Consider the following 23,378-nt stretch of genomic DNA (forward strand, 5'->3'; position numbering starts at 1 on the left):
CCATATGTGAAAACTGAAGCAATTATTAATTTGCAGTACATGTATGATGTACCACTAAATCAATTTGCTAACTAAAATATAGCACTCGATCTACACTGGTCGGGGAGAAATAAAATGTCAAAGTATCAGTACAGCCACCTTCTCTTTGGATTTTAGGTTCACTGCCCTCAAAAGCACATCTTGATTGGACTTGTTGGCGAAGACGAATCTTGGTTTGACAGTGATGATCCTGGTGTTGTGTTTCACCGTGGAACAGATGGTGACATGGACAGTCTGAAGAAGACGCAGCAAGAGGTTAAAATCTTGGAAACCAGTTTTACAACTATTGAATATACCTGAATATCTTTAAAACTCTATTCAACCCAGCAAAGTAATAAGCAAGTACTGTAAAACAGATATATTTGTGGCATGAATTTTTCATGAATTGCCACTGGCATTTAATGCATATAGTTTCGACAAGAACTTTCGCCTGCATTTTAATTTGGCGAATCTTGGCGCTCACAAAATTCGCGAAATTAAAATGCATGCGAACTTTCCTTGTTTTACAGTATTAAAAATATAAATTGTTGCTGGAGTTTTGTATGAGAAGCTCGGTTTTTAAAAGTTACTAGTAATAGGATCTTGTTATAAAACAAACAATGATTTCTGTCAATGAAGCAACTATCATACATAAAGATTTATCAAACAAAGTGATATCATTATTCCTTTCACATTCAGCATCATATTTGACAAAAACAGATATTCACATGAATTATGCAAACCTTCTTAACCCCCCCCCCCCCCCTCTTTTTGTATGTCACTATACAATGCATTACGAGGTTTGCTTATTCAGTCTCTCTCATGAACAATGTATGATGTATAAATGAATAGTCATGACATACACTGGTTTCAAAACATCTACGTTCATCAGTAAAGTAGAAAGTTAACAACTAGCTTTGATACCATCATGAAAGTCAGGGAAAACATTGTTTACATTGATGGTATATTGTGTGGGAATACAGTGCACTCCCATTATAATGAATGAGGTTATAACAAAATTTTTGTACAATAAAGTTAGAATTCAGGTCCAAAAATTATCATCTATATAAGTATCTTCATGTACTTTACTGTTCAGCTATAACAAAACTTCTATACAAAAAACTGCCCATCCCGTGGACTTCATTACAATGGGGGTGCAGCGTATTGGCTTGACATTAATGATTTATCACTAATACAAATCAATTCACCTTCCGCATGCCATGCTGTGACCCCCTGCTGACAAGTTCCATGGTCCTATAGTCCTCAGGCTTCAGCTGCATGCTTTGGGCTGATTCATTCTTTTTAGGAGGGGTGTCCATCTCCTCGACAAGCTGCATAAGTTCACTGCTGACATATTCCTCATTCTTGGATGACAATGTTAAAGAAATCTTGCCCTGGCAGATACATTTAAGTGAAGCAAAATGCAATCAAAATCAAGTCATTCAAAAAGCCAAGGAATACTGTCAAACTTAACACCTAAGCGCAACACTAAGCATCTTCACTATGTAATCTTACAACTTTTGTGTAGTTTTAGTAATTTGCATACTGTTTGGCAGATGCAAATCCGTTAAGCATCATTTCTAACAAAGCAAAGTTTTCTGTCATAGTAACTTTTTGTGATTCATTACATTCATTCCATTACATAAATTTAGAGTGCCATCTGAACCACAATTGTACTAATAATGTATCTACTCTTTTCAAGTGCTAACCAACTCTTACATTTGACCAGTCAACCCAATGACTTGTTCAGATATATCACTGGTCAAGGGCTTACTCACTGTGTATTTTGGTGGTGCCACCGTGGTCCCTCCTTCCACTCTGACGGTTTCTCCCCCCTCCTCTAGAATGGTAACGTCCATCTGACACTCATTCACAAACAGGCACCAGGGCATAACCTCTATACGTATGGTATTGACAGCGGGCCTGTGCTGGACCATCCCAACCTGAAGACTCGTTTGGGGGTGTCCGGGTGTTTCAGCACAAGGTATAAAGTCCATGTGGTGGAGAGATGTAGAGTGGTGTTTGGAGCTGCAAAAAAATGTGCAAGGCACGTCATTCATCCACTTCTCTGATTTCTAAAATTATGTCAATTCCTATCACAAAATTTACTACAGCATCACAACATTCACAAGACTTAACAATGAAATATCTATGAATATGGCTCTGTTCACACATTTATCGATGTTACAAAGCTGTTGTTATAAATAGATAGAATGACCATGAACAATCTCAAAACAGAATTACACTGACTTGGCTTACCCTTGATTATGTTATATTACCAATATAATAGAGTAAAGACACCCTCATTACAATCACATCATTATAAACTTTACTTTCTGAAAATTCAAAGTATTAGCAATTAGCACCATTCTTTGGGAGCAGATTTTGAACACAAATGAAAAATGACACACCAGGTGTAATCAGGATGATTGTACGGCCAAGAGGATGACAGGTCATCATCATCAGAAAAGGAAATGGCCCTTAGTCCCACACTTTCCTCTCTTTGTTGGGTGATGCTTGGGAACATCTCTGTGGAGACACACACAGCTGGTTGGGTGCTTGTGGCTTCCATCCTGGTCACAGAATTCATATTTCATATCAAGGGAATCATATTTACTATCAAACTTTGAAGTCTTGATTGATATCACAAACACATCATAAATTATATAGGTCCCTATACTCTTGAAAAGGCTCACATTGAAGTGTAAGATGATGATCAAAATTACCATGGAACAACCAACAATTGTATTAATATTTTGTGTATATGTATATATGCTAACCTACATAGCTTTTCTGCCCTCATTCTCATGAGTGCAGACTTCCATACAATGACAACAAATTTTTCACACCAGCTACATTTAGGCATGCATGTGAAAATATGGCACAAATACTGTAGATGAAAAAAATTCAATTCAAAGTATGTATAACCTGGCATTGCTGGATAAATACCAATTGGTGGAGAATGTTGCTCACAGAATTCAAAATGGAATTATGCAAGTTTGAGCACACAAATTTACAGTAGCTGGAAGCAACTTGTCCAAATTGGTAAAGTAATTATGCTCTGAGAATGGTAGTTGCAATACTTAGTTTTATAAATTTCATGAAATGGTTTCGTGGATCCTGGAAGAGCTAAACTCCATGAAATGAAAAGTCAAATCTGCCTTAGCAGCCATCTGTTTAAATGACCACCTGCTGTATGCAGCCACTAAACAAATCCCTCCCCCCCCCCCCCCCCCCCCCCCCCCCCCCCATCCCAGAGAAAAGTCATGTCAAAGACCCTGTCTATAGGAGCACTTGTGGTCGCTATAGACAGGTTTGACTGTATTGGAAAATTCCAATATATGTAATTATTATAATTAAGTCTTGGCAATGAAAACCAACTTTTGATCACATATATACTCTATCTCATGAGATTAACATAATTATGAATGATGAATGTTTTTAAAAAAGTATCCATTTCCCATCATGTACAAGCGCACTGTCTACTTATGTTATGGTTTGTGAGAACATATACATTAACAGTTTCGTCAGAACTACCACAATAATCTTTCTCACCCTGACGCAAACCGGAGATTGTACCACGCCATGGGAGGAATCTGATAGAGCTGTTCATACGACCCCTGACCTCTGACCTGCACAGTCTGGCTGTGGTTGCCCCTGGCAGCAAGGCAGTGAATGGTGAGAGGGAACGGAAGGTGGCTTTGGATGGTAAACAGTGGACTGAAAAGAACCTGGGAAAGTGGGAGGGGGTAAAGAAAGGAACAAGATGTGACACAGGAAGTCTTGATTTTAACTGATATTTGCAAATCAAATCTCTATTCTATAATTCATGACAGGGGACTAAGGAAAAGATCCCTGCCCTGTTACAGAAATTCTAACCTTGTGGCCACCACTGCAGTCCTCTGAGGGCTGACAAGGCAAATCTTTTGAGGGAAAAAACAACAACATATTTTCACCTTTCCTGCATTAGACATACATATGGATACAATTTTGGGGAAAAAAACAATACTTTCCGTAAAACTTGGAGTATTTTTGGCAGAAAACAGTATTGACTACTGCCAAAAAAGCAACAGCTGGCTTCTCAGCTGTCAGCCTTGACAAAAAGGATGATCCTGTTTGACTGCTGTAAGATGGAAACACATGTATACAGAAGTAATCAGCTGTTCTATACCCAAAGGACAAAGGTACTTGCCAGAAGTTTTGCAAGTGACATGCGATGTTATGCTGGCATATGTGAATTTGAGCTTCTGGTCCTACCTACACTGTATGTATGAGAGTAAACTGTCAATGGCAATTGTCTGTCCAAAGCTTACAATAAATGCTATGTACTGCAACAATCACAAGATGCATATTTGCTAAAATCTGCAGTTGATGAGTTTAGGTTTCATGATGTCTCATTAATAGGAAACAAAAGTCAAATAGATTTTGTGTGCACTTACCAGTCTCTGCACAGAGTCTCCATGTACAAAAGCAGAAATCTGGCACCAGAAGTAAAACTTCCTGCCATCTTCAAATGGAACCTGCATGGAAATAAATTGTTCTAAAATGTGAGAATATCTGGCTACGATGTCAGTCGCACAAACACTAACAGAGAGACAGACATAAATGTCCAGCCTCAACAACACTTATGAGGTAACCCTGTGTAGATATGATACAAATTTGTTCTGCATCAAAGTACATTGTTGAGAGGTTGCACACAAGATAGATGTACCCATATTGCATTTTGCAGCTGCATACCTGTAGCGATGTACATTACTATCTCTAGGAAACTGCTATAACATATGCGCTTTTATATTTTCTTGTGGGAGTAGCTGCTATACATAAGAAGTACATTAGTTTTAGACTCTTGTCTTATAACTCTGCTTACTGCCCTCGCTGTAGATACAACATATTTCATTGTAAATGTATGAGATACAAAGCATGCTATCATGAGCATACAATGCAGAAAGAGTGGAAAGTTTTTATGTAATTTTTTTGGGTTAGTTGCATTTCCTGTAGTTTAATTCATCAGAATCAAAGTATTAGATAGTATTGTACATATCACAAGCACAAAATTTGTATGTTTTAATTTTTGTGCTAGTTTCATGTTGAATGAAGCGTGCAAAAATGTCCACTTTTATAGTACCCAATTACTTCCTATTGACTATGATAAACAGGTTCAAAAATCTTCTAAAAATGACTTATATTATGTTATTACCACTTCCTTTTTCCATATTCCCAACAGACTGTCAGATTTCCATTTCAGAATGGATTTACTTTATTTTCAGCTTCTTTCTCCCTTATTTGATCATATTCTTATGCAAAGTTGACGATATTCAATTTACAGTAATCTATAATCATAATAATCATCATCATCATCATCATCATCATCATCCTCCTCCTCAACATCATCGTAATGATCATTATCATTGTCATTGTCGTCATCAACATCATCATCATCACCATCGTCACCTTCATCACCATCATCACCATCATCATCATGTCTGCCAGTCCTGGTGAGCAGCTGTATTACCCATAATCTGGGAATGCCTATAATTACGTGGACATACCTTGATGACCATCTCACTGGTACTCATCTCTCCGCTCACGGCAAACTGCTCGGACCACTCGCATGCCGACCCCTGAACTTTGACCCTGACCCCTGTGATGTCCTCATCGCTACAGGTGAGAGTGGGAAGGGAGGAGAAAGGGGCGATGACAGAGGTCTCTGTGGAGTCCGTCCGGGGTGCAGAATGAGAGGCTCTGGTAATCTGGATATCTAGAGGTATGGCCAGTTGGCTGGCAAACTTCTGTGGTCCTGACAAGATGACCTGATTTGGATGACAGAAGTTATGATGCAATTAAAGTCAATTTAATTCAATTCAATTCAATTCAGTTCACTTCAACTCGACTTAATTAAATTCTGTTCGATTCAGTTCAATTCAATTCAATTCAATTCAATTCTCATGCCACTTCATTTCATTTCATTTCATTTCATTTCATTTCATTTCATTTCATTTCATTTCATTTCATTTCATTTCATTCAAATCAATCCAATTCAATTCAATTCTACTCAATTCAATTCAATTCAACCATGAAGGCAAGACATTGAGTACGCATACATCTGAGAAAAATCATGTGTATTGCATGACATATTTTTGAAAGGAATATTGTACATTAAGAGTGATAAACAGGGAATAAGAAATCCCCATCACAAAGCGTCTCAAATAATTAAACATACCCTATAGTTGTAACAGCTCATCACTTAAAACATAAAAACACAAACAAACTGTAATTCAATAACTTTAAGTGATATGATATTACTCTAGAGTACTGATTCATTCTGATGAGGGAGACATCATCAGACCAAAAAAGATGTCTTGGAACAGTACACAAATTTTGAAAGTACATGTATTGCATTTACATTAAATATTTTGATTATGTCAGCAAGGCCTAACACTGTAAACTCAAAGGTATCATTATTTCTTTCCATAGCACTGCACATATATAAAATCATGATAAAAGAGTCAGCGTTGACATATATCAGCATAGCCTGATAGATTCCAAATCCTGAGCTATTAGTAGTCACCAGATACTGGTGATACCCTCCTCAATAAGGTCACCATATTTTTGTTACTCAGTGTGGAACTCTACTACCTATAACCCAGCCAGCACACTTGGTGACCATTCACATACAGACACACATTGGCTGCCTTGGATGTCGTCCTGACATGATGCTCTCTCCTGTGCTTGTAGCTGAGTTCTGCAGTGTGTGACTGACTCACCTGTCGCTGCATGGCTGATGTCTTCCTGACCTGGATAAAGAGTGTAGCTGTCTCATTCTTGTTATGCAGGATCCGTACCAACGTCTCCTCTTCCTCCATGTCAATGCCAAATGGTTCCGACCAGCGGAAGTTTCTCCAACCCTCCATACAGACATGGAGCTCCTACAATTAGTTTGGTGTAAGTTTTATACAAAAGCCCACGTAAAGGGAAACGATGCCCAAATATATATATAATATATATATATATACATGGATTGAGTGACTGCAGCAATATTCTTAGAACACATCAGTGAAGTTTGAGGAGATTCAGACAATTCATTAAAAAATAATGCATTTTTAAAGTTTTGGTACCACCATCACTGGATGAGAAGACTACAACAGTTGGTAACAACACTGTAGGACTACGATATAAAGAAAATATAAAGACTTAGAGGATGTCACAAAATATCTTCTTTTTTTTTAATGATAAGTACATATTCCTTCAACTTGTTATGGGCAAATGTTAAAGGTAATGTTATTCCCCTGCTCTCTGAAAGAAGTAAGTCAAGTGCTCTTTCATTATGCTACAGAAATGAACTGTTTGACCAACATAAAATTGCATAAGTTTTGAAAAGTTTAAGCTTATATAATGACATTGGTAAATTTCCTTTAATTAGTCAGACATGAGTCAAACCAAGAGATTATACCAAATGGATTAAATTTATGAAGAATTCTAACGGCATTACCCTAGCACACCTCTCATGTGATTTGTTCCTCTACGCTTTGAGATGAATACTGTAAAACCAGAAATATTCGCAGCATGAAACTTTCAGGAAGCACCACTACCATTCAACGCACTGTGCAGACAAACAGTATCGCATGTATTTTACTTATGCAAATCTTGGCTCCTCACAAAATATGTGAAAGTTTCATGCACGCAAAAATGTCTGCCTTTGTGGTAGTACTTGCCTGTTTCTCTTGTTTGTGGGACCGCCAGCTGTACTCATGCACCTCGTTACTCTGGAGTATAATCGACTCGTCTGTGTGCACCTGACCAAACCGCAGCTTCTGATTGGTGGCATTGCAGATCAGGTAGTAGCCGTAAAAGAGGCGGTCTACCTCCGGTTTCATGTTCTGGAGATTCATGTATTGAATTTATTGTGGTTATCAAATGTATTGTACTGTAAAATGATGAGTCAACAATTTATTACAAGCATGACACCCTAATACATAAAAATCTTGCTAAAGAGACATAGAAGTTCTAGACATGGATTTCCAAAACACGTTGATACAACACATTGAAACAGCTGACCAGTATTGGGGAAAAGTAGATCAAACTGGATGTCATTACTGAAGAACAGGGAATTCATGTAAAGTTCCTGTGCTAATCATTTAAGCACTTTAGAGAATGAGTTGTTTGAGGATATAAAGTGGTGATATGGATCCTTATCAAATGATTTACTGAGAACAATCAAGTGACCTGTATTTCATCTTGCCTATGACATGCCCAGCAGGCATTAAGTTTTTACCAATGACCTTGTACTAATGACCGGTAATAATGATTGCGCAGAAATTGCTCAAATATAAGACTTTGTTCATTTAGTTGTGGCTTGCCATAATCATGCTCACTAACATCAGAATTGCATACTTTTTATTGCAGTGTGCACTCAATTACTTATTTTCTGTAAACAATTTCTAAGCTCGTGTGCAGTGAGTTTGGAACATTTCTTTGGACATCCTGGCTTTTGAGTAAGTTCTACATGTAACTGACTGGGGCATATTTACCGATAAAGGAAAATGAAAAATAGTTCATAGAACCATTTTATAAAACAAATAATGCACAGGTTCAAGTTCTTGACATTAGTGGAGATGCAGCTCACTCTCGGGTATTCACAATGTCGTGCATGTTACACCATTGTAAATGCCCTTAAATTCACAGTATCTCAACTAATACACTCCCACCTGTGCATTATTTGTATACTACAACATCACATTGGTCTTTGTAATTTGCTCTTGGAAGCTACCAACCTGTGCCCAACCTTCGGCTGCTTTGGAAAGTGTGTGGACTGTGCACTGACCGACCATGACAGTCATGTTCCCAAAGTTTAGGGTGCCCTCTATGTCTCGCAGGCCACGGAAACTGTAGCCAATGCTGATGCTGGTAGGCTCCAACAATGGGGTCATTGTCAGGTCACCATAGTTCAAAAGGTCAGCCGCAATTTCTGTATCGCCCTGTGAGGAGCATAATACAAGAGTATCACGTGTAACTACAGACTGAGAAAGATTTACTCTACAAAACATTCCAAGGAACACCCCTGTCAACTATATTACATGCTTATTTAGCTGCACCACTGTATTTTGATGTCACAACATTGACACACTATACTCTTTGGGTCTTTCATATCATTTTAATAATCTCAGCCAATATTAGTAATAAGTCCTTATTGTCAAGATACCCTATATCACTATCAAGCCAAGAAATGAGTTCTAATGGACAGAAAACAAAACATGAAACATTCTACCTCAAGCAAACCTACACTGCAGGAACACATAAAAACATGGTGCCTCTGGTGAGTGGCAAGAGATACTAATATTCTTGCCTTGGCTTATGACTGGTTGGTGCATTTGAAGCTCATTTGACTTCCACGGCAGTGTTACGACAACAGATCACCACCCCCCCCCCCCCCCCCCCCCCGCCAAAAAACAACAACAACAATAACAAAGATTGGAAGTAAGATGGATGGATAGATAGGATGACAGATTGACAGAAATACAGAGATGGATTGATATTCACATCATTATAACATACAAATATTTGAAGATGGAGAATGATGAATGTGCAATCCTTTTTCAACCACATTCAGAAAACTTTAGTTGTTTCCAAATCATCACTTGGTTGCAACTACATACTCTCATTTTGCTAAGGAATCATAGCCTAAATGCACTATTGCTTACAAATATATAAAAAAGCAAAAAATATGAATGTAAAATAGATTTACAAATAGTCTTGTAACATATCTAAATAAAGTGCAACCATGTGTCTACAGACACTGGGTACTCATCCACAAAAAATGATACAAATCTGGACTCACGCCGACTCGAGTGCGAGCATGCACTCCGCCGTAGCTCTCCACAACAAGATGGCTGCCAGGTATCCTGATGACCAAGAACTCATGGTCATTGGGTGTGGCATCATCGGGAGTAAAGGGAGCTAAATACTCTGGAGTGGCTGCAAGATAAATCATGGCAAAGAATTGTTAAGAAATACTGCAAAAGCTGTTATTTTCGCGAGGGTAGAATTTTCGCAAATTTCATGAATCACTGTTGAGCCACGAACTTAGCAACACACGAAAATACCTCCATTACTTTGATCTTGATTGCATAAAGTGGCAGAGTGAACAGACAGGCATTAGTAGTTCATAAATGATAGCCTTGGTGTCAAATCGTGAAAAAAAACACCTCACAAAAATGTCTGTGACCTCCTCATTTGCAAAAATATCTATATGCAAAAATAACAATTTTTACAGTAACCAAAACCTAAGCTGATAGTTTGTCTCCAAAATGAAAATATATATGCAAGACTTCACCTTCCTCTTCTTATCTGCATTATTTTTTGGTTCTGTTTTTCTTTGGTATTTGGGGGATATAATACAAGAAGGAGCGGGGGAGGGGAGAGGGGTAGATTACCCACCTTTCCCTAGCTGACTAAGGTGGTTGGCAAGTCTGACCTCCAGCAGACTCATTGTGATGTTCAGTCGGCAGAACTGGATGAAGCGAGGGGCGAAGATGGTATCAAACTGCATGGAGGCAGCCAGGGCCATCGGTGTGAGGATGACGTCTGGGCCTGGTGGATCCATGGGCACACTCTGGGCCATCCTGGGGGTTACAGAAACAACAAGGGAGCCACTTAAGATGGACAAAGTACTAAAAAACAACTTGAAATTTGTATTTCAAAGTGAAGTGTGGAAGACAAAATCAGATAGTGACTATCAAATTGTGAAGAAATGAATAGGGGTGCTTTCTAATTTACAGCCTCATCTCATTAAAATGTCACAAAAGGTTAAAGGTCAATTCCCTGCTTGTTGCAAAACTGTTTGAAAAATTGTCCCCCCCCCCCCAAAAAAAAAAAAAAAAAAAAAATTCTGCAATAGCGTGGCATTTATTCAGATGAAAATCTTCTTGAAGGGGTAATATGACACCTTCCACACCCACAGGACCACACCTACAAGGCCACACCCACAGGACCACACCTACAAGGCCACACCGACAGGACCACATCTACAAGGCCACACCCACAGGGAAACACCTACAAGGCCACACCCATAGGGCCACACCTACAAGGCCACACCGACAGGACCACATCTACAAGGCCAGACCCACAGGACCACACACAGGGCCACACCTACAAGGCCACACCCACAGGACCACATCTACAAGGCCACACCCACAGGACCACACCTACAAGGACACACCCACAGGACCACATCTACAAGGCCACACCCACAGGACCACACCCTCTGAGAGAGGAGGGAAGAAGTTACTCACGACTGAAAGCTGCAGTTGAGCATGACTCTCCAGGTGCTGTAGGCCGCCATGTCTTCCACCAAGTCCCTACTCTCCTCAATCGTCTGCACGGAGTGGTAGCGCTGCGTCTCCGACACGAAGAACTCCCTCACTGGCCGGAACTTCTGGCTGCACTCCTCGTAGCTCAGAAGCACACAGGGAATCTGGGTGGTGAAAGATAAGGTGTGGATTTGACTGAAATATACTGGAGGACTAAAGAAATAGGACATTTCTAAGGAGAGTTTCTTTGGAAATGGACAAACTGTAAATGCAACATTTACATCTTTTGCATCAGGCAATTTCATTCGATAAAGTGAATAGTTGCACAGAAGACAACAAAAATTGCAGAAGTGGCAAAGTGTAAGTGAGAATAAATCTCTTCATACATTGCCATACACAAAAAGCCACAATTCGTAGCATTGTGGCTCTCATAATTTCCTACATAGTAGAAGTACCTTCTTTGTCTTAGCAAATGTCTGTTTGTCTGGATTGGAAATGGGAACTGGAGTGATGGTCAAACCGATGTCCATCCTGGGTTCTGGGTATGTCCATGTCATTGTCCCCCAGTGACCGGCCTCTTGGGAGGGCGGGGTGAAGTAGATCTCATTTGGGAGGGGTATGTCTTCATCCGTATGGCCTAGAAATTAAAGGGGAGCATGCAAGGAGACATCAATGTTGTTACCAGGAACTTTGCTGCTGGGGTCAGGGGTCAAATATGGTAGTAACAAGAGCCTGAATGAATTATGAGAAAAACTGCTACACGTTTGATACATATTCCACTGTTCACCAAATCATGTAAAGTAATTGGGATGAAGCAATTGGGATGGGAACAGCAAGGAATACTTTTGCAGAGCTGGTGGGGTGGGGTACTGATTAATACTAACACTAATAACTTCTTCATGTCTCCTGCTTCAACACTCAGTATAACAGCTCAAGTTACTTCTCTGTCTTGGCTCCCATCCTCTGAAACACTTTCAGTAACCCATCTCTGTCTGTACTGCACCAACTCCAGAAACCTTCACGACAAGACTCAAAACATATCTATTTCAACAATATTTTGGTAGTTATTTGTAGTGTTGGTTTTTACTTTATTATTTGCAGTATTGATGATGATGACGATGATGATGATGATGATGATGATGAAACAGCATTTGTATAGTGCCATTTATCTGTAGAAACATTCAAAGGCGCCCAGCTCCCAAAAAGTGTCACACATCATTCACAAAGTTGCTGGAAAAGATATTGCAAATTCATTTTATTTTTTATCTTTTTTTACATAACTTTGATTATCAAAAGTCATGCCTTTAATTGTAGAGAGAATAGAGACTACTACGAAACATGCACTATATACGTAGAATGTATTACTATTATCATTAAAAGAAGAAGCTAGCAGCTGTACTGGTTCAGTAGCCTCATCTCAAGACTCACCATCTGTGAAGTACTCAAATGCACCTGTACGGAGGTCATCTTTGTGCTCTACCTGGATCACCCCTTCAGGAACTTCATACTCAATGGCTGCCCCAACCAACTCCCAATCTCCATCTCTGTTCTCATCGCTTGTATCATCTTCAACCAAGTCAGAGAAGTCAGATGGCTTCCCAGCTACCGAGGGACCTGGCTTCATCTTGAACTTCTGGTGATTACAACAACAAGAAAAGGAGGAAAGATTTAATTGCAGTCTGGAAGTCGTCTGAGCATCTACAGATGAAACACTTTACTAATTAAAAGTAACCTGTGGACAAAAGAAAAACAACATCCCCCATCTGACATCACATTTGTTAAAACAAGCATACAATTAGAATATATGTGTTTCTTATGTCAAATCTTCTTGGTTTTGTTCCTCTTTGCTTCCACCCACATTTGCTCTATTCTATATTCTATTTTGACTAGTAATGAGGCTTTGTATAGCATTGCACTTGCGCTTGCCAAGGTGGAAATAGCATGGATACTCAATGTTATCATTCTTAGAATTTACCTTAGCAGGTGGTTGCTTCTTCTGAACCCCAGCCTCATCATGGAGGAAAGCCTGTGAGAGCCTGCTGGCAACAATTTTCAAACAGTTCAGATGCTCTTGACCAAAATAGACAGGAATGTGTTTGATGTCCAGGTCAGCAAAGAATCTGGGAAGCAAAGGGCTGATCTCGCTGGCGCTGTGAGGCTCGTGGTTGGTTCTCAGGTGCAGGTCAAAGTTGAAAGGTCCAACAAGAGGTCTTGTCCTGTGTTGAAGTGATGTCTTGAGGGCAAGGTCACAGAGCTGTACGCTGCTGTCTGCATGAAACAACTCAGCTGTGAGGGAACACATATCATACATCGGTGGTTACAGCTGTCTTGCTTCATTGTGTGACTCACATCTCTATGCATTGTAGTGTTGCTTGAACCAACAACTGTGCATTATTTGTTTTATGACACAGGTCTACAGTAACTGGGCATCAATTTACATAAAATAAATTTCTAATTACTGCTGGCATTCCAGCTGACGATCAACAAGAATCAAACTTCCAGATTAATCCTCTTGTCAATGACTACTGGCATTCAAAATCTATAGAGAGCAATGAACTGGTTAGTCTGAGCTTGACATTACAAGATATAAAAATGGCAAATACATCTCGCAAATACCTTATGAATATGAATTGTCCAAAAAAATTTCATCTCATTCAAAGATAATGTAGATACTGTATCTTTAGGTCATGATAGATATAAGTAGGTTAAATACAATATATATTTGGTGCCCATTACACACTGACCGAAGCATCATCTGAAGCCACTGGAGGCATATTATTGTAGGTCAGTGCAGTTACTTTGTTTTTTGGTTTCATGTGACACATTCGTTCTTTAATAACTAGATAAATTCTTTAATCTCCGGCTAATATCGCACGAAGCTAATGGTAAAAAAATACAAACATAGCATCAACTCAAATGCTAAATGCTTTTATACCACTAAGTCAAAAATATTCAAAATGACAGTGGATTATGGGCATATAAATCATATCGTACCTGTTTTTTGGTTGAAAACTACAGCTGATTCTATCATTGTTGCTCCAACCGATGCCACAATGTGGGGGTAATCTGGGTCCGGAAGAGTTGCCATGACAACCACCACTTGGCTGGTGGTGAACAGGACATCCTGAATATGGGACAGCATCATTAAGTTTTCAAGGACGCCCTCTGGAGCTGAGCGATCTACAGGCTTTCGTCTCTCCTTTTGGCTGCCCTGAAGACCTGAGACATACAGAAAAAAAAACAAATGAAAATGCATGTACAGTATATTGCAGAACACATAAAGAATACTGACCAGAAGATTTAAAAGCAAATTCAACAGATTTTACAAAAGAAATAAAGATACAAGATAGTTACAGAATTACACAGAGACCAACAGGCAGACAAGCCTTCTATAAACAAAGACAGCACTATCACATGGAATAGCATGGGCAGTAGTCTGCATCGAAATACAAATGACCCAGGTTCGATTCCAGAGTCAAGATGAGCAATGTTGTGTGTAAACACACCATCCCCTCTAGTAAGAGGCAAAAAACTCTGTCCCTCAGATAGGACATTAAATGGAGGTCCATGTGTAAGTTAGTCACGACTCATGGATGTAAAAGATCCACCTTCATTCATTTATAGCAAAGAGCAGCGTGCCAACCTGCTGAGTGGTCCACCCTCATACACACACAAGAAAAAAGGCCAAAAGATGCCGACCCCTCGTGGTTCGCCCCAGGTCACTACCACTAGTCCGCAAACGGAATCAACCAGATACCTTGTGCCATATGAGAGAATGGAAAAGAATCACAAGGAATAGTGGCTGCAAAAAACAAAACAATTGGTAGCATTCCATAGGCATTTTGACTTTCACTTCTGATAGTTCAGCAGATATGGCTGACAACATGCTTGCCTTATCACTAAATCAAAGCAGTTTCTGATGTTTCTGGAGGGTCCCTGGAAAAAAAAAGGAGTTGCGGGAGTTCTCAAACCTGGCAGACTGATCCCAACAGCCTTGGTGCCATCCCTAGGGGTTGTGAGCAGCTGAATTTCTTCCACTTCCCGCGGTGCCTCGGTCCTCTGACTCTTGACTGGTTGAAGCCGTTTCAAGAACGCCCTCGCCTGGTCAACCTTGCTCAGGCTAAAGTTAACCTTGATTGGACGTTTCACAAGCACCCTCACTGCAGCTGTACATAAGTCAATGAAAAGTAATCCAATCCTTGTCATAAAGTTAACAACCATCACTGCCAGACTACACAAAAAAAAGAAAACTATTAGATTTTATAGAATTTTCTCCTCTTCAAAAGCATTATTTAGTCAACCTCACCACAGACAGATTAAAATCATGGACAAATGGTGCAGAAATAGCCTAAATGTATGAAAGGTAAAGAAAAATTAGGTATGTGGTAATTGAACTAAAGTTCAATAAGATATAAGTTTGTACGCCATCAACCCTCTGCAGAAAGGGATGCCGAGATTAAACACTGGGCAATGAAAAGATGTCATTTTTAGCATTAGTCGGTCTCAATGTAGCAAAAAAACACCCACAAAAACAAAAACAAAAGAAAAAAACAGGCAGGGAAAGCAATCACAAGGACTACACACAACAAGCACAGGGAGGGGAGGGCTAGGGGCGCAGAACAAAGAAAACAAAAGGGATGGGTTCACTTTCATTTTTTGCTGTCTCTTCTTTGTACTCTAGGTTTACTCACTGCTTGTTGAGGCCCCACCCCTTCACTCATGTGGTTGCTATTTCACTCTTTTCCTATCATTTGTCTCTCTATTGTTCCTCATCTTGTTTGATGTTGCCTCCCTATTCATCCTTTTCCTTCAATGGTTGCCCCCTTGGTCCTCAGGATAATTACTGACCCTCCTCTGCCTTTTGTCTGTCCACCCTTCTGCTTTAATCCCCCTCCCTTTTAATACCTGTTGGGCTCCTTGCCTATGACCTCCTATACCCTCTCCTTTTGTTTTCTTTGTTCTGTTTCCCTAGCCTTCCCCTGACTGTTCTTGTTGTGTGAAGTCCTTATATGTGATTGCTTTCCCTGCCTGCTTGTCATTTTGCCTCTGATGAAGATTCTGCTAGGATCAAAAGTTCAGGCCCCTTTTGACTCTATTAGTTTGATTTTGTCAGAACAATGCACCAATAATGACAAATTCAGCAATATGTGACCTGTACAACAAAATGATCCTAAAGTCGGGCGAGGTCGATTATTTGAAAATTGCATGACACAATTCCCTAATCTTTCTGCTTTAAATTGATATATAACACATTTTATAAAAATAATCGGCTGCGGAGATATCTATGTTTAAAAGAGAGCATGTCGACGCGTCTGGGAAATCACTGTTTCGAGAAAAGCGCCCTAAAAGTTACTTTTACGATGCAATCACGACCAAGGGACACGCAAGTCAGTATTCACCTCCGGACAATAGAAGGTAAGCCCTAGCAACCCCCGCAATGCTCATTCAAACACAGCGTCGGCGGTCTCCTCACCGACCAATCAGTGACCAGGATTCCAGGAGAGGCGGCTGGGCATAGCGCACCCCGCCACCACACACCAGTCGACTGGGGAGTGTGCGAGCTTCACGCTTCGGTTAGCGGCAAGCAGCAAACTGACCAATGAGATCACTCTGGCCGTTGTTAGGGGCGGAGCCTATCTGCGGCGCTCAATCCAAATGTTCGAACCAGTTTCTGCTTCGTTGAAACGCCAAAAAACATGGCCCAGAAAAACGCTATTTTTTGGTCTTTCCTTTCATCATTTTGCTTCAAAATTTCGACAGATGATAGAAGACATGTCAGACTCTAATAATATGTCAAATTCAGAAAATCGTAAGTTTTGACCAATTTTGATGCTCTGACTTCAAACTCGATTTTCACGTCTTTGACCGAGCGCGACTTTAGGACCATTTTGTTGTAGTGGGTCACATATGATCTATCAATATCAAAAGTAGTATACAACAATATTTGTAGAAAAGCTAATTGCATTCACATCAAGTGACATTAATTTTTTCATTGGACCAAATATTCTACAGAATGTAGGCTAACTTCACTGACAGCATATTTTCATAGACATTTGTGTGTTTGTATTGTCAATCTAAGATTATCTAAGAGCAAATGACATCTTATGTTGATGTTGAATGTAAGCAATTTGGGATGCATGCATCCTGCAACTGGTAATGATCTTGAGCTTAAAACTCTACTGGAGCTTGTGACCATATTTACCTCCATTCTGCATCATGAAGTCTGTGACGCTGAATGTGAGGAGAGATGGTCTGACACCAGTCTTTGGGTCCGGCATGCCTGGACACGTCTCAAACCAGGGTACTGGAAAGTCTCCCGGCTGTGGCAGACTGCCAGCTGACATACAAAAGCAGGGAAGGAGTGGCATACGTGCATTTATCTTTATACAACACCTATTTAGAATGTAGCTATCCGATTGGTCGATTGCTCATTACATTACATTTAGGGAAAAGTTCCATCGCACGCTCTGGCTGCCAGCCGTGCAATTTTGTTTGAGCAAAAATGGATAGTGCATGGCTGACGTCACCCATTTCCATTGACTCCCGTGCTAAACCCAAAATTGACCTGAAGTTTTTATTCCATCGCAAGGCTCTGATGTCACAATAAACAAACATTTGCCGCGCGCACTCAACAATTACAAGCGCGCTTACAAGCGCATGTTTTTGTCACTAATTTTTGTAAACAACTTCGTTTCGCGTACGTATGTACAAGGTGACTGCGACTGTGCGGCTACTCATTCATCTTTCACGGAAAATAGTCGCCATTACTGCGCTAAATTCAAGAATCTGCGTGGACCAAATCTGTTGACGTTCGAGGTGTTGTATAAAACAAATAGTGTATGGTCTTTACTCGTGCAATGGAGCAAGGTTTTCCACTCGGTGAAAAAAGAGGCGCACTATTCAACTTGGCTTCGCCTCATTGAATAGAGCACCTCTATCTACAGATATATTGTATAATTGATGAAAATGATGAAAATTGTTAAAAGTATACTACCGGCATTTTGTACTTTGTCAATGAATTTGAAAAAAATTGGCATACAGAGAATAAATAAATCAAATCAAATCAAATCTTTCACCTCGTGCAAAATCTTGTACCTTCGCACTCGTGACCATTCACTATTTGTATAATATCATTCATTTCATATCCTTGCACTTGTTCCAACATACTATCTGTTGAATGGTGACAAGATAAAACTGAACTGAAGCCACAGTTCAAAGCAGTTAATAACACTGTAGCAATATCATAGAATTAAAACAGGATCATGAAGAAAATGTGGCGGACAAACATTATAAAGTAAAACTGCTAACAACACAAGAACTTCAGTTTTTAAAACTTTTTGGTGAAATAATGAGAAATCCCTTGTTAAATATGAAAGAGCATGTAATTCCACGAAGGATTCAACGTTTATTTTACAGAAAATGGTTTTGAAATGGCTGAGTTATCCAAAACAGAGCAATCCTAATAAAGGTGGGACCCACCTTTTATTAGGATTGCTTTGTTTTACTTTGTTTTTGGATGTCTCAGCCATTCCAAAACTGATTTTCAACTAATAAACTTTGAATTCCTCTTAGAATGGTATATTCTGTATTATTTCATAAGTGTTTTTTTTTTTTTTTAATCTCGCAAAAAGTTAAAGCCAAATCCTCATCTCCACCAACACTATACCATCCCTTTAAATAGAGGGCAAGAACTAACATTCACAGGAAGAGATCAATGTTTCCATCGTAATATGACCATGAGACCGCTGAGGCATTAAAATCAGAACTTGACAGAAAGTATCTACATTGCATTTCCACTTCAGATAACACAGGCAAGCAGAAAGCTGATCTGAAATTTGATGTTTGCTGTTCTGATGCTGTTCTACCAATGTTTGACATAAAGAGGTTTTGATTGGACTTGCATGGGACTATGACATGGCAACCCACTTTCAAACTTCATGCCTTTATTCTGATCTTGCTTGGTATTTGTATTATGTAACGACCCAAGTCCAAATTTGGCTATTGTTTCAGGAGACCCCTTGCAAAGTATCAGCAATGCAAATACATACGTATAAACATTCCAATGACTACTGCATACGCCATATATTTAGCGAGTCTAAATTTTCACAAATCAGGACTTCCCAACGATTTCGCGAGTGGTTACATTTATGATCTCGGAGTACTGTACTGAACGGAGAAATGTATATATATGTGCATCACATTCATATCAGGATCAGAGTCATTTAGTTTCGCATGCCTTTAATTTCGCGAATAGCACCTAACTCACGAAATTCGCGATTATAAAATCCTCATGAAATACTTGGCGTATACAGTATTATACATTTTCAGTTTGTATACATATTCTCATGGACGAAATCCTAAATACATTAGACTGTTATTTGTTGATTATTTAAATTTTCTTCAAATTCTCTCAAATGGACTTGGGTCTTTCTTATATTCAGGTACGCAAATGTCTGCAAAACCGAGCCCAACACAAGAATATCTTACCTTGAACTTCTCTATTCATTGAAGCGCCATCCACCGTAAAGTCGTAAACAGAGAGCTCAAATTTCTGCTTCTCCTTCTCCACGGATACGACCAAGGATGGCTGTGAGAGAAGTAGCTGGAGGAATGGTCTGATGGACGCTGGCTGAGGTTGGCTTGAAACGTCATCTTTTCCTGGAGATGCTATGCATGAAAGAAGATATATCATATAAAGATTTCTCATTTCACAGCTGTATGTCTATACTCTCTTCTAAAGTGAAATAACAATTTATTTACTTGTAAATGTCGTATATTCCTTTTGCAAAAGGTCAAAAAATGTTGCATGGTTTAAGAATAATGTCTCCCAACATCTTGTACAACATCTTAGGGTAATAAGCCATAGTGATTTTTAAAAAAAATGCAAAACTAACCCAATGCCACTTGAGAACATGCTAACCTCTTGAATTGAGAATAATGGTCAGAATTTTTTTAGGGTACAAATAAATTCACTGAAAATTTATAGTATTGTTTTCCTCTCCATCAGAAAGAAGTTCCCAGTTTTATTATTCTGAGGAAAGGTCGAAATTATCTATCTCAAGTCTATAATATACCAGCCTATGAGAGGAATCCAATTTTTAGCTTTGCAGATGGGGCATAGGAACTACAATGTATAAAGAGCTCAAGACTGAGGAAATGACTTCCTTCATAAAAAAAAACCCCAGAACAACAAATGCTTTTATAATATCCTCATAACTAGTCAGTTGCGATTGTTCTTTGTCTTTCATTGTTCACTACATCACATTAGTCTCATCTTGACATCTCATTCCTTGTCTATTCTACCAGTTCTAGAGACTCACCACTGTCCGGTGCCCCATCCGGGATATCCCTGGAGTAGAGGAAGACTGTCATCTTCCTCCCTGTGATGAGGAAGTCACAGGGTGTGACTCCTTTCAGTCTTGACTTGTTCTTAGACTGCTTGCCTCCCGTTTCCCCGGCAACCAGCTTGGCAGGTTTGAGGGAGGATGGGGGACTTGTGGCAGTCTGGTGTGGTAGTTCCATCTTCTCCACTGCTGTAGACTGGAAGTAGCCCTCACTCCCCAACCCACTGTCCTCCAGGGGGGTGGATTTTGTCGAGCTGGAGGCGCTGTTGTGATGGGCCGGGTCAGCGGGGGAGGGCTTGTCTGGGATCAGGCTAAGCAGGTTTGAATCCAGGACCCTCTGTGCCAGATGCAGCTGCTCGGTGCCCAGGTAGAACGTCATGTCGGTGGTCACATGGAACTCTACGGAGTGACCGCATATCACAACCTGGGCACACACAAAGAGAAAACACATACTTCAAACATTGATAGGTGTGACTACAAAATATACCATTCTTGTGGGTCATCAAAGACATATAAACGGTCACAATAACATATGCATTCAAATAAACTCTGAGTACAGTCCGACCTCTCCTATCCGGACATGTTGGGACCAGCACTCAACCGTATAAAGGATTTTGCCGGATATGGGAGACTCAATGTTTAATACATGCAGCTGCCTACCCAATGGTAGCTACATATACAGTTTACATGTATCAAGTTTGGGTGAATATGTCACATCCTCATCAGCTGGTCTGCGTTCAGAATTCTCTGGTAATTTGCTCAATGTTTCTGCAGTGATTTGGAGGTAATGAATGTCTGAATGCATGTTATTTACATGAAAATTAGATGTGAATGTATTTTAATTTTGTTGGCAATGAGACATGCAATTTATGTGAGTTTGTGCAGAATTTTGTTTGAGTTTGAAATCCTCCTTTTCCCTTCAATCATTAGATTGAAAAAAATAAAAAAAATAATGCCGAGATCACATCTGGATTATAGAGATATCCACATAAAGGGAGCCCAGATAGGAGAGGTTGGGCTGTATATGCATGCATTTTATATATCATCCTGAGCAGACATATGAGTGGGAGATATTCCTACCATCTGTTTATTCCTGTCTGGTCTCTGTTTCTCCATGACAATGGCTGGTGCCACAACCAGGCGGAGGTCAAACTCCTGCACCACTGGGGTCAGTTGCACCTGTTCTGGGTCTTGTCTGTGGGGTTGTCATGGAAACGGATACATCAAATATACAACAACACAAAGTTGTTGAGCAATATTCGCAACACGTTTCAAGTCTAAGTTCTTGTGTTTCTTCATGGCATCAATAAACATAAAAACCTTCTCCAAAACACCTAACTGACTGCAAAGTGGTTGAAGTGGTTTACACCAAGCTTCATACTAAATGTGAACAAATTACCTGAGCTGGGAGAAAATAACAAGAAATATGTGACCCACCACAACAAAAGGATCCGAAAGTCACTGACGGCTGAGACGAGAAAATCAAGTTTGAAATCAGATCATCAAAATCGGTCAAAAATATCAAATTTCAGTTGCTTGCATAGTGTTGTAGTCTAATGTGTCGTCTATCATTTGCTGAAATTTCGAAGCTAAATGATAAAAGGAAAGGCAAGAAATTGGCGCTTTTCTGGGCCATAATTTTCCGACTTTCATCGGAAAATAAACGAAGTATGAAGAAACAGGAACGAAGATTTGGATTTAGCGCTGCAGATAGACTCCACCCCTAGCAACGAGGGAGTGATCTTATTGGTCAGTGCATGGCATCCTGGTTACTGGTTGGTTGTGCGTAGATCGCTGGAGTTAAGCTTGAATGAACATCATGGAGATTGCTTTGAGCGGATCTTATATTGTCAAGAGGTGAAAACTGGAATACCTCCCCTTGATCACGATAACATCAGAAAGAAAGCTTTGAAGGCGGTTTTCTTGAAACACTGATTTCCTAGACAACTCAACATGGTCTCATAAAATCATCAATATCTACGCAACCGAGTACTTTTGAGTCGTGTTATATATGAAATGAAAGCAGAAGAGTAAGGGAAAAATGTCATGTCATTTCCAGAAAATCAACTTCCCTTGACTTTCGGATCCTTTTTTTGTAGCTGGTCACATATAGTTGTCCTAAAAGACTACATCTGCCAGCAGAGACACAATGGCCGGTCCCATGGCAGCATTTACAGTACCACGGTAATGTTATCAAAAAATGAAAAACGTCAAACTTGAAACAATCTTACAAAAGACACATAACGCATGTTTTGAAGCTCAAATATGCAAGCAGTTTAAAATGTTTGGATACTTGATACTATAGAGGTGGCACTAGCCACTGCTGCATATTATCAGTGATGCAAGTTGTTTCATTTGTAAGGTACAGGAAAGGCACTAAAAACCTTAAATACATGATGAACTTGATAAACTTTTGAAGGGAATAAGACAACCCAAATGGGACGGAACTATTTACTTTGGCAGCGACAAGTTCCACTCCAGGGCTGGGTTCTGAGTCTTGGACAGCGTTACCCCTGACCTCACTTTGACCTTGTCCTGCTCTGAGGCTCGTATGACCTGCTCCAGCGAGGTCACACTAACACCAATGCCATGAATGTCCAGTTGGTACTGTCTGTCCTCAACCTCTGACCCAGGGTGTTGGGTGATGCCAGCATGGACGGCTTTCCTGGTCAATTTTTGGGGGTAAAGAATAGTACCTCCATCAACTTAA

General features: G+C 39.8%; 1 protein-coding gene across 1 annotated transcript in view; it reads right to left on the reverse strand.

Annotated features, from left to right (window-relative positions):
* LOC139714907 (intermembrane lipid transfer protein VPS13B-like) overlaps positions 1 to 23,378 on the reverse strand; it is a 66,914-nt gene that overhangs the window by 12,295 nt on the left and 31,241 nt on the right. Inside the window, exons 20-42 of the mRNA XM_071626555.1 lie at positions 23,124 to 23,333; positions 21,749 to 21,863; positions 20,645 to 21,092; positions 19,812 to 19,991; positions 17,527 to 17,661; positions 15,296 to 15,490; positions 14,319 to 14,543; positions 13,300 to 13,610; positions 12,753 to 12,957; positions 11,780 to 11,961; positions 11,307 to 11,488; positions 10,453 to 10,637; positions 9,854 to 9,990; positions 8,790 to 8,993; positions 7,731 to 7,895; positions 6,783 to 6,944; positions 5,568 to 5,828; positions 4,458 to 4,538; positions 3,574 to 3,749; positions 2,430 to 2,591; positions 1,797 to 2,046; positions 1,227 to 1,412; positions 139 to 273 (exon numbers count right to left, since the gene is read on the reverse strand). Of these exons, the coding sequence (XP_071482656.1) occupies positions 139 to 273; positions 1,227 to 1,412; positions 1,797 to 2,046; positions 2,430 to 2,591; positions 3,574 to 3,749; positions 4,458 to 4,538; positions 5,568 to 5,828; positions 6,783 to 6,944; positions 7,731 to 7,895; positions 8,790 to 8,993; positions 9,854 to 9,990; positions 10,453 to 10,637; positions 11,307 to 11,488; positions 11,780 to 11,961; positions 12,753 to 12,957; positions 13,300 to 13,610; positions 14,319 to 14,543; positions 15,296 to 15,490; positions 17,527 to 17,661; positions 19,812 to 19,991; positions 20,645 to 21,092; positions 21,749 to 21,863; positions 23,124 to 23,333 (4,492 nt within the window). The remainder of the gene's footprint in view (positions 1 to 138; positions 274 to 1,226; positions 1,413 to 1,796; positions 2,047 to 2,429; positions 2,592 to 3,573; positions 3,750 to 4,457; positions 4,539 to 5,567; positions 5,829 to 6,782; positions 6,945 to 7,730; positions 7,896 to 8,789; positions 8,994 to 9,853; positions 9,991 to 10,452; positions 10,638 to 11,306; positions 11,489 to 11,779; positions 11,962 to 12,752; positions 12,958 to 13,299; positions 13,611 to 14,318; positions 14,544 to 15,295; positions 15,491 to 17,526; positions 17,662 to 19,811; positions 19,992 to 20,644; positions 21,093 to 21,748; positions 21,864 to 23,123; positions 23,334 to 23,378) is intronic.

This window comes from Diadema antillarum, unplaced genomic scaffold, assembly GCF_040938485.1.
Source record: "Diadema antillarum isolate AM-2024a unplaced genomic scaffold, OU_Dant_1.0 scf00000045, whole genome shotgun sequence".
NCBI lineage: Eukaryota > Metazoa > Echinodermata > Echinoidea > Diadematoida > Diadematidae > Diadema > Diadema antillarum.